This window comes from Muntiacus reevesi, chromosome 3, assembly GCF_963930625.1.
Source record: "Muntiacus reevesi chromosome 3, mMunRee1.1, whole genome shotgun sequence".
NCBI lineage: Eukaryota > Metazoa > Chordata > Mammalia > Artiodactyla > Cervidae > Muntiacus > Muntiacus reevesi.
Genome location: NC_089251.1, coordinates 94216824 through 94229231, shown reverse-complemented (window position 1 = coordinate 94229231; position 12408 = coordinate 94216824). Strand labels below are relative to the sequence as shown.

Sequence of the window (12408 nt, the reverse complement as noted above, 5' to 3'; positions counted from 1 at the left end):
GATCAAGAAATACGGATTAATTCTAATAGCAGGGATAGGGCCTGTGTTGGTTACAGGAGCAGCTCCCATGGGCTGGTGGAGCTGACTGTGTGTATCTAAGTCAATACCATCCACATTGGTGACTTGACTCAGCCATGGGGGGAGTGAACCAGGGAACTGACAAATGCTACAAATCATACATGTGTCAAATTTGTCGGCACATCACTGTCTGGGAAAGACTTTTGAAGGAGGGTGTTTCAGCTGGTCCTTGAAGAAAGACAGACAGGTCCCAAGATATATTTGGTGGATTCCTGTTCAACCTCTTGTCTTTTCTTTCCTAGCTTGCAAGCAGATTTCCCCCCTCCTTGCAAAATTTACATGAAGTTCACCAACCTACCAATTTACATAATTTAACATAAGTACATCTTTGAGTGCTTACTGTTTGCTCACGTATTCTGACATGACAGTGGATTACAGGAGAAGTATAAGCCATAGACAACCTTCACAAGACTGACCACTTTGTTTGCTAATGTACAGAGGCCCTTGTTCATAGCCTTCCTTCATAACTAAAGGAAAAATATTTTGTTTGTAGGAACAGACTACTTAATTAGTGAGATGGGAACACTCAGTAATAAAATAAAGTGAATTAAATCTCTGTTGTAAAATCATGAAACAGAAGGCCAATTGTCTTGGTGGTATTCACCTTTTTGGAGGCAGGAGGCAGAGCAGAAAACCCTGCTGTGACTCCCTACACCATCCTGCTTTAGGTCTCTGGATGTCTATGCCAACCCCATGGTACAGGTTTTTCTGCCTCTTGTTCTTTGTTGTTTGCATGAAAGTGAGTCACTCAGTTGTGTCCGACTCTGCAACCTCATTGACTGGAGCCCACTAGGCTCCTCTGTCCATGGAATTCTCTAGGCAGGAACACTGGAGCGTGTAGCCATTTCTTTCTCTGAGGGATCATCCTTCCTGACTCAGGGATTGAACCTAGGTCTCCTGCATTGCAGGTGGATTCTGTACTGTCTGAGCCAGCAGGGAAGCCCCATGCCTTTATCCATCTTCAGCATCCTTTTCAGCCCGACCACTTTTCTTTCTCTCGCATCCTATACGTCCTTTTCTGAAGTGATTAAATGAGCATGGTCATCCAGAGCAGTTTGTCCTTTTCCCAAGGGGGAGATTGAACTAGAGATTTATCCCACTGCTCTGATGTCCAAACAGAAGGAAACATAGATATGATGAAGGAATGAGGCTGGTTGGCCTTGGGGCCGTGGTAGGTGATGGAAGAGGTGAGCCCTGTGAACATGTGATTGGGTCCAGAAAGTTAAGGACTAGAGAAAGTCTAGCTTCGTCCTGCCTTCCAGGCAAAGACACCTTATCTCTAAATGTGAATCTGTTCTGGGCAGACATCTGTAAGCTCTGGACTAATTGGACCATAAAAATAAAACATGGTAGACGCGACTTTGATTCACGTCTGTAAGGTAATGCGACATACCTGCCACCTCCTTTGCAGTGTGCATACTTCACTGAGGAAATTTATGAAGGCTTACATGTTTGCATGCATGAAGTTTTCCAGGTAAATTAAAAATAATTTTCTGGATTGTCAAGCACACTGTGCACTGCAGGTAGAGTAGAGAAGTTTGTGTGAAGGGATTTGATGCTCACACAGGTCATTCTTGAAATGAGTTCTCAGATCTCATTTCTGGTCTGGTACATAATTGTGGATGTTACAAAAATGGCAATAAAAAACAAGCGACTGTTATAGGGGTATCCTTCTCTTCCTTCTGAAATCCTTTTACTGTAGATTCCTACTGGTCCTTCCAGAGGGTTCATGAGGCATTTGACCCTCTGAAAATGAAATGAAAGGGTCATGCAGTAAGGATGTTTCTCATGTTTGGCAAAAGTTGTCTGATGATAGTAAAAAAGCCACCTATGTGTATGTAGCTTGGTGGAGAAATGAAAAGTATGGAGATAGAGCAAATAAACGGTATAAAATCCTACAGTACATAGATCAGATGTCACTGTCTTTAGTGTTTATTCTTTTTGCAAATCTCTCGTTGGACTTCCCAGGTGGCACAATGGTAAAGAATCTACTTGCCAGTGCAGGAGATGCGGATTTGACCCCTGGGTCGGGAAGATCCCCTGGAGTAGGAAATGGCAATCCACTCTAGAATTCTTGCCTGGAGAATGCTATGGACAGAGGAGCCTGGAGGGCTTCAGTCCATGAGGTTGCAGAGTTGGACATACTTGGAAAGAAAAAGAAAATAAGAGAAAACTAGAAGAACAACAACAATAATACTAATACAAGTTTGAAAAGGTGCTGTGTTGCTGCCTAGCGTCCTGGTTCAGTGAGCTTCACGTGAAATTAAAAATAAACTTAGATAAAAATAGGCCCACTGTTTTGTGTGGAGACCAGTCAATAGCAAAACCCTTTCAAGGTAGCTCTCTGCCATTGTTCTTAGGTCTCCTGTATTTGGAACAAAGGATTAGTACCGTGAATGTGGCTTTACATTGTTCACTTTCATAGCACAGGTGTGCCTATAAACCACCTTGGACTTATAGTGATCACTGTAACACATTATTTTCCTCATCAAATATTTACTGCCTACTGATTCACTTGAATATTGGCGTAATATTTATAGACAAACCAAGTCAATATTCAACTGCTTACAGGAGCAGTCACTGATTGACATTGTTGTACAGCAGAAGTTAACACAGCATTGTGAAACAACTATACTCCAATTGAAGAATAAAAAAAGAATTAAAAAAACACCCTCAAAAGCAAAGGGAAAAAATTGTTCAGTATTTTACAAAGAACCAAATTCAGGGTGACATATGCAGAAAGCATTCATCTTCTATCATCACATGAACATGCTGCACAAATGTTTTCAGAATCTATGATGCTGCTTAAGGAAATGTATTATTTTTGATAGGAAAAAATAAAATACATTGTCTTTTTGTAGTAGAAAAAGGAACTAGAGTACTTAAGTTAGGAGGCAGAGAGTCAGCTCATCTGGCCTGTTCTTGCTCCAGCTTCAGAGCATCAGTGGGTCATCAGCTGATCCTGGCCGGCCTTCTCTGATGTAACTGGGGTCAGTCACTTACCTCTGCTTCATGGGACATTCACCTTTGTCCTGGGACCGAGGAATCACTCTGGGTACATCCTTCTCATGCCATGTGGCAACATAAGAAGTGAGCTCCAGTGAGCAAGCCCACACATAGCCTCTGCTCTCATCATGGTGTCTCCTGACTGCCCATTGACCAAAGCAGGTGACGTTATTGATCTCAGGGGCAGGAAGCAGGACAGAGAAGGTCACCTCGGCCATGGTGGAAGGGCATCACCAAGTAACCTGATCTTTTACAGGGTGTGAGTCCAGGGAGGAACTGAACCGGATTGCCTTTAAGCTTACAAAACTCCTGGCCGTGTGCTGGACCCTGGTAAGATAGGAACACAGGCAAACAAAATGAAACGTGGTCTGCGCATGGGTCATTCTAATGCTAGGAGAAGAAAATCAGTAAATAAGCATTGGGTAGCCTGTTAGAAAGTGCTGACTGCAATGGAGGAAAATGTGTCTGGGAAGAAGAAGAGGAAGTTCTGGAGTGCAATTCTAGTAGGGTAGATAGGAAAGGCTCTTGTGAGTAAATGACCTTAAGGAAAAGACTTGAAGGTAGTAAAAGTAAAAAGTGGTAAGTACAGAGACCCCGAGGTGGGAGCAGGGCTGGCATGTTTCTGGGATGGGAGCGGCCTCAGAGAGGCTGAACCTGACTTAGAGCAGCACAGCCTTGGGGCAGGCAGCTCCAAGTGGTGTCGGGCATCCAGGTCATGGTACTTGTGCTCAGTGAGAGGCAGAGGAGTTGCATGGTTTGACTTACTTCTTTATTGTTGAGAATGTTATTTATTTATTTTTGGCTGTGCTGGGTCTTCATTGCTGTTTCTCTACTTGCAGTGAGTGAGTGCCACTCTCTGTTTGGTGCATGAGCTGCTCACCGTGGCGGCCTGTCTTGTTGCAGAGCACGAGACCTAGGTGCATGGGTTTGAGTTTTCATAGTTGTGCCCAAGCACTGCTCGTAGTGCACGGGCTTAGCTTGTGCGATCTTTTCTGGCCAGTGATCGAACCCATATCCCCTGCATTGGCAGGCAGATTCTCAACCACTGGACCACCAGGGAAGTCCTTGATTTACACTTTAATGGGATCCCTGTGGCATTAGTGGTAAAGAACCTGCTTGCCAGTGCAGGAGACGTAAGAGACACTGGTTCTGTCTCTAGGTTGGGAAGATCCCCTGGGGAAGAGCATGACAACCCACTCCAGTATTCTTGCCTGGAGTATCCTCATGGACAGAAGAGTCTAGTGGGTATAGTCCATGGGGTCACAAAGAGTCGGACACGGCTGAAGCGACTTGGCAGCAGCAGCTGGTTTGCATCAAGGATAGGCTATAGGAACATGGTGGCAGAGGCAGGAAAACCAGTCTGGTGCCTGTTGCAATAACCCATTGAGAGATGATAATGCTCAGGTGGCACTAGTGGTAAAGAACCACCCCCGCCAATGCAGGAGACGGAGGAGACATGGGTTCCATCCCTGAGTTGGGAAGATCCCCTGGAGGAGGGCATGGCAGCCCACTCCAGTATTCTTGCCTGGAGAATCCCGTGGACAGAAGAGCCTGGCAGGCTACAATCCATGAGGTTGCACAGAGTTGGACAGGACTAGCGTGACTTAGCATGCATTGCTGGGTCCAGGGCGATGGCTGGAGGAATGATTAGATTTTGTGTGTACTGAAATGGTGGAACCAACAGAAGTCGTTGATAGAGTGGATGTAGAGTATTAGTTTGCCAGAGCTGCTGTCACAAACTACCGCATGTTCATGACTTAAATAGGAGTTATTGTCTCATAGTTCTAGGGGTTGGAAATCCAAGAATAAGATGTCAGTGAAACTGGTTCCTTTGGAACTGAGAGGGAAGGGTCTGCTCCAGTCATCCTTCCTTGGCTTGTGGTTGTCCTTTTTCCTGCTTCTTCACATTGTCTTCTCTCTTTACATGTCTGTGTCTGAATTTCCTCTTAAAATACACACACCAGTCATGTTGCATTCAGGCCCACTTAATGACCTCACTTTAACTTAATCAGCTATTTCCAAATATGGTCACATTCTGAGGTCCTGGGGACCAGGACTGTAACATATGGATTTTGGGGGGAACACAGTTCAGGCCATAATGTGGAATATGAGAGAAGGCGGAGAATCAGAGATGACATCAGGGTTTTTGACCAAGTGGAGTTGTCGCTAACTGAAATGGGGATGACTTGGGAGAAGATCCATTAGAGCATGCCAAGTTTGAGATGTCCAAGTGGAGAAGTTGAGCAGGGGTCTGGATACTCATTTCTGGGGCTTGGGAAAGAAGTTAGAGCTGGAGACACACATTTTGGAGTCTTGGGCGTGAAAAGTGAAAGTGTTAGTCACTCGGTCATGTCCTGCTCTTTGTGAACCCATGGACTGTGGCCCGTCAGACTCCTCTGTCCATGGAATTCTCCAGGCAAAATTACTGAAGAAGGGCATCTCCTTTTCCAGGGGATCTTCCCTGACCCAGGGATCAAGCTGATGTCTCCTGTGTCTCCTGCATTGGCTGACAGGTTCTTTACCACTAAGGCCACTTGGGAAGCCCCATTAGATATAAGTATGTTGTGGTTAAAATAAAAATATACTAATATGTGCTCTCTCTATATATTCAGGTATGCACCTACAGAAATAAATGCAATGATCAGACTAACTAAACACTGCTACTATTTTTTTCCCCTGGGAGTAGTGGAAATTATTTTATTGGTAAAAACAGATTTTTTTTCTTAATCAGTGTTGTGTTAATTAATTGAAGTTTTGATTTTGCTTATTTCCAGGTTTAAGAAGTTTGATGACAAGTACCTGCGGAAGCTTTTGATTCGGGAGAACCAACCCAAGTCAAGCATTGTGTCTTTATACAAAAAGCTTGAAATAAAACATGCCATCGAGATGGCAGAAACTGGGATGATAAGCACTGTTCCTTCTTTTGCATCTTTAAAGTAAGTCCTGTTTTGAAAATAGAAGTTAATGTGGCTTCCCAAGTACCTCAGTGGTAAAAGAACCTACCTGCCAGTGCAAGAGAAACAGGTTCAATCCCTGGGTCAGGAAGATCCCCTGGAGGAGGAAATGGCAACCCACTCCAGTATTTCCAGTATTCTTGCCTGGAAAATTCTGTGGGCAGAGAAACCCAGTGGGTACAGTCCTTTGGGTTGCAAAGAGTCAGACATGATTGAGCATCTGAGCCACTTATTGCTAAGTAAGTGTTTATAGTTTTGTGAAACCAGTAATAATAAGAAATTTGACTTATGTCCTAACATGAGTCCTTAAGACCTCACAGCAGAAAGAGCTACTGGTTAAAATGTGAAAACCTGGAAATGTGTCCATTATTTTATACTATGTCATGTCATGTCACGTCACACCATGTTGTGTTATTGTAGAATGGACTAGTCAGAAAGTACCTGCTCATGTTTGGGATGATTATGTATTTATTGTATTTGCTTTGGACAGTTCGGTGTGTTCTGAAAGTAAAGCCTCTTCATCAGGCATTTTGAAATGGAATAGTTTAAGGTGTGTTATGATTTTCAATTATAAAGATGAATGTAATTACATAGCTATTTCCTCATGGATTTTTCGCAGAGTCATAATTTAAGGCTTGGAAAGAACATTTAGTGGCAATCTTGTGCAGAGGTGCTCAACACAGGCTGTACAATGGAAATACTGTAGGAGCATTTAAATAACACACATGCCTGGGCCCCACCCAGACCAATAAAATCAGGATCTCTGGTGTTGAGGCTCAGGTATAGGTTTTTATATATAAGTGATGTGGATGAACCTAGAGCCTGTCATCCAGAATGAAGTTAAGTCAGAGAAAAACAAATATCGCATATTAGCCTGTATATATGGAATCTGGAAAAATGGTACTGATGAACCTATTTGCAGGGCAGGAATAGAGATGCGGACGTGGAGAATGGACTTGTGAATACAGAGGGGGCAGGAGAGGGTGGGATGAACCGAGAGAGTAGCTTTGACTCATATACACTACCATGTACGAAATAGATAGCTAGGAGAAGCTGCGGTGTGGCACAGGGGGTCAGCTCGGTGCCCTGTGATAACCTAGAGGGTGGGGTGTGAGGCGGGCGAGAGGGAGGCCCAAGAGGGAGGGGATGTATGCACACATATAGGTGATTCATGACGTTGTACAGCAGAGACCAACACAACATTGCAAAGCAATTATATTCTAATAAAAACATATAAGCTTATAGAAGTGTATAATAAGGAATCCAGTATTGAGGTGCACTGACCTAGTCTGTCTCCCTAATTTTAAAAACGAGGAGATGAATACCCAGAATGTAAAGTGACTTAAACTCTTATAGCAAATCCATAGCAGAATAATACATACTGTCAGCAAATTAGCAAATGAGTTTATCACAAAAGCGTCATTCCTCCTCTACATGACAAATTTCAGATTACGATGATTTCTTCTTTTACTGATGAGCTTGAAGCTCGTTTCAGCAAAGTTTCACCTAAATTAAAATGCTAGCTATGGAAGGGTTGAAATGAAAGAGAAACTCCAAATCACACCCAACCATATAAAGTGTGATTTTCACTAGGATGATAGTCCCCTATAAAAATTATGGTGGTTTACACCATACAGAATAAAAAGTAGTAGTGGTCAGGATGACTCAGAAATAAAGGCATTATATTGCACTGGAAATAGTGGTGATTGAGCAGAATGACTGTTTATAGTCCCAGCTCTGCAAATAACTCACTGTGTGACCTTAAGCTGGTCCATCTGTTTCCCTGAGATTGAGTTTCTTCAAGTAGAAAATGGGGCTATACTTGCTCCTTGAAGTTTACTCCAGGTTTACCATTTATGATCTTTCTTAGGCACTGTTCTTTTTGTGGGTGCAGCACAAAATAATTCAACTATCCAGCTTCTCAAAAGGGAGTCATTGACTTCGTGGTCGTAGAAGAAGGAAATCTCAGCTTTACCTCTGTTCACAGTTCATCTTGAAGCCAGTCGAAAGTGGAGTAAACGCAAAGGTTTAGGGTTAGGGAAGTGGGTAACAAAAATTGATGGATAGTTACATAGCTGGGTAAATGATTGCCATGTTCACTACTTCACCTCTTCTGAAGTGTTTTCCTTGGCGGAGGATAGAAGCAAAAAAGAGAGGCAGTAAGGTGTCATATTTTTGGAAATAATGAACTGAGTCCAGACCAAACTACTGAGAAAAATAGAGGAAAAAGGACAAAATATATTTTAAATATCTGCTGGAAAGCTGGACAGTATCTATAAAGTGAGGAATTTCTTGGCTAGAAGTCAAAAAAGAGGGAAGTTCAAGAGGATAGAACTGGCATTTATTGCTATTTTCTGTCTGGAATTTGGAGAACGTATCTTAAGAGTCTAAAAAGCTAAAACAGGGGTTTTGACAGACTAATTGGTCTTAGAGAATAAAATTAGAATTCAGAACCTACCAAGAAGGAGGACCATTTGTATGTACTCATACAATGTATGTACATACATCTGTATGTATAGGTTTTTACTTCAAAGTCCTACACCTTAACTCTCAAGGGAAAGAAGCCCAGCCTGGAATTATCTCAATTCTTGATTGTTTAAATCATCAGAGACTGAGATTGCCTCTATCTCAGCTGCTCAAGAGAAGTAAGTTTAAACCTTCTCTGGAAGAAAATAAGATTGTAAAGAGCATTAAAGTATCTGCATGATTGTTTTATATATGTGTAATACTTAATCCAAAATAACCAAGCATATGAGTAGACAGGAAATGTGACTGAAAACACTGAGAAACAAGCAACAAAATATAAAATAGTCGACACAAAAGGGATTCAGATCACTGGATTGTCAGACAGGGACTTTAAAACAGAAATAGAAACATGCTTAAGGGAAGAAAATGGCATCGACACTTTTGGCATTGTCATGGAGATTATATAAACAAAAAAGACCAAAGTGAAGTATTTGAGCTGAAAATAAAATAACTAAATTTAGGATCTCACTTGACAGCTATCAGAGCAGACTAGATAAAGTTGAAGAGAAAAGGAATTAATTGAAAGATAGGACAGAAGGAAAGACCAGAATGAAAAACAGTATGAAGAAAAAAAAAAGATGAAAAAGAAAGTGAGAAATATATGGGGTAGATTCATATATAATGAAAAACTCCAGAAGGAGATGAAAGGGAAATTGGTAGAAGCAATACCTTAAGGAATACTGACTGAGGATCTCCCCAAACAGATAAAAGACTTGAATTGTGACAGCCTCAAGCAGATTAGATAAGGAGAGAACCAAATGTAGATACAGGTTCATAATACTGCTGAAGGTCAAAAATATAAAGGGAAAATCTTAAACATACTCAGAGGGAAAAAAAGAGACCTATTTTCTTCAAGAGAGAAAAAACCTGACCGCTGATTTTTCAGTAAAACCAGTGGACACTATTGGTAGCTTCAAAATTCTGAAAAAATGTAACTGAACCTAGAGTCCCATATCCTGCTAAAATATTCTTTAAAAAAGTAGAATTAAAACGTAGAAACATCTTGCACTTAGAAACCCTAGACACCACTTCAGAACTATACTTGGGAACCATTTAAAACAACAGGATCACCTTAATAAAAAGCACAAAAATGTGAAGAACATTCCACTAGATGGTGAAAAGGACTTTTTTTTTTTTTTAACAGCATGAGAGCTGAGACAAAGAGGCAAAGGGTTGACATATTTGGCCTCATTTGGAAACCTGCATGCCCAACGATTCAAATTTTTATTCACTTTGCACATGTCTGAGAATGACTGGGACAGTGCCCTGAGTACTGATAATGTGTTTATAAACAAATTGTAGCAAGTCAGTGAATTTGCAAATATGGACTCCCTGAATAAAGAGGATCAACTGTATGGACATACGTAGTATAAATGGTATCTTTGTAAATACTTCTAATGAGGTATTTTTAAAAATAGAGCCATAATAGTAAGATTCAGCTAATTAAGTTTTATGGGAATATAACAATCCTATGCTACTTTATTTATAGAGCATTAGAAATAATCAAGTGATAGCATTGCAAGCCACTCTAGTCTTTTCTCTTTAAATAGTTGCATGAACAGACTGAAAAAACTGGTGCATGATTAAACTTATGTGAATGATTTTGACACTGAAATAAATGCTTTAGATTTTTTGAATTATTTTAAACTACTAAATAATTCCTGTTTTATTCATTAAGTTTCTTCTTCTTAAATGATGATATTACATCTCTAAGAAAGAACATAGATGAATTTAATACTTGTTGAATAGTAAAATATTTTTTCCTAAACGTTCACAGTGACTGTCGTGAAGAAAAAGTAAGGAAGCTCACACCTGGTGAAATGGATGAGATCCGAGAAATATTGTCAAGAAATCTCTATCAGATCCGTCAGCGAGTAAGAATAATTTATTTAGCAAAATAGGTCCTTGCCTTTGGAGTAGGAAATGGCAACGTGCTTCAATATTCTTGCATGGAGAATCCTGTGGGCAGAGGAGCCTGTGGGGCTATAGTCCATGGGGCTGCAAAGAGTTGGACACAATTGAGTGACTGAGCACACACATACTTGCCTTTGGTTAAAAATGTGCCTGCAGATTTGACGCTGTTCAGTTACGGGGGCTGTTGCCACCATCACGCCAGCCTCTGCAGGGCCCACACCAGGCACTTCCTTCCCTCAGACCCCCCGCCCCCAGGGGCCCGTCCCGTTGGGGTACAGCTCTCCTCCCAGACACCTTGCTCAAGGCTGGAGGCTGGAATCCCAGGGAGGTAAGAGTTCTGCTACCAAAGACTTGGAGATAAAAACACGTGTTATCTAATGGTGAAGAAAGCTAATTGATTGCTCTTTAAACTTTTTGAATGAAATCGCTTTATCACTTAGAAGACTTTTCAAAATGTGTTTAACCTTCTTCCTTTGTAAAGTGCAACCATTTCTTCCCTTGCTGTCTCTTCGGAGCCACTTCTTTCCACCCATTTCCATCACGGAGCCTCATTCTCATAGTTCGCTGGTAATACAGCCGACACCTAGTGTGTGCGGTTTGCCAGCCCCCGTTTCCGTGTGTTGTGGGTCTTAACTCTTCATCCTCCAGCAAGTGGTGTTACTATTGTCTCCATTTTATGGATGAAGAAACTGAGGCACAGGGGGGTGCCCTGGGGCAGGGACAGAGCGCTTGTCAGGGATCCCGGTCACTCACGTCAGGGCCTTTTCTGGAGCTTCTTAGCTGACCTCCTCACAGCCCATCCCGTTCCATCTGACATCACGGCGCTTCCACTCTTTTCTTAAAGTTCTTTTTATTTATTTAAAATATTTTTTCAGTCATTGTTGAGTTCAGTATTGTTTCTGTTGTTTATGTTCTGGCTTTGGGGCCTGGAGGCATATGGGAATCTTAGTTCCCCAACCAGGGGTCGAACCCACCCCCCTTGGACTGGGAGGCGGAGTCGTAACCACTGGACCACCAGGGATGTCCCTTAAAGCCCCTTTTAATAACGCATCTCTCTATTTAAAATGAGACAAAACAGTTGTGGCTTCCAGGCTCAACTGTTCTTTCAGCCTTTGGGATCTGTATTCAGGCTCCCCCTTACCCCTCTGTGCTTCCACCTCACCCACCCACCCATGCACCCACAGAGCGAGGGGTCTGAATTCGTTCCTCAGACTGTGTTGCTGTCTTCTGCATCTCCACTTGAAATGCCCCACTCCTTCCTGTCACTTGATCCATCTTCTCCGATTTTTAAGGTTTCCTCAGCACCCTCTAAATTATTCCCTGGCCTGTCTTTGAATGGGCTATCACTTAGAGCTCCTACATCCCACATCGTTTTAACATTTCATTTCACAATTTCGTGTTATTTTGTTACTTTCACATGCTCAGCTAGATAGCAGATTCCTCAAGGCAGGAAATGAGTGTGGTTCTGTGGTACTTCTGTTTATCTCTACTAGATCTGATATGTTGTTTACTCAATATGTTGTGTCTCACTCTTTGCTACCTCATGGACTGTAGCCTGCCAGGCTGCTCTGACCACGGGATTTCCCAGGCAAGAACACTGGAGTCGGTTGCCTTTTCCTCCACCAGGGAATATTCTCGACCCAGGAATCAAACCCTTGTCTCCTGTCTTGGCAGGTGGATTCTTTACCACTGAGTCACCTGGAAAGCCCAGGTGTGATACAGCTCTGGGGATAAGAATATTCCCAAGAAGTATGCATTAATTCTATCAGAAAATGAACTTAATTACTGACTACAGTTTATTTTAGGAAATGGATTTCTGTATAGCTTATAGCTATACTTCTCCAAGCCAGGCTTCAACAGTACATGGAACTGTGAACTTCCAGATGTTCAAGTTGGATTTAGAAAAGGCAGAGGAACCAGAGATCAGATT

The 12408-nt window shown here is 42.0% G+C and overlaps 1 protein-coding gene across 1 annotated transcript in view; it reads left to right on the top strand.

Annotated features, from left to right (window-relative positions):
- The window catches only part of SLC9A2 (solute carrier family 9 member A2), an 85145-nt gene that overhangs the window by 65674 nt on the left and 7063 nt on the right, over positions 1-12408 (top strand). Inside the window, exons 8-9 of the mRNA XM_065929658.1 lie at positions 5859-6020; positions 10342-10438. Of these exons, the coding sequence (XP_065785730.1) occupies positions 5859-6020; positions 10342-10438 (259 nt within the window). The remainder of the gene's footprint in view (positions 1-5858; positions 6021-10341; positions 10439-12408) is intronic.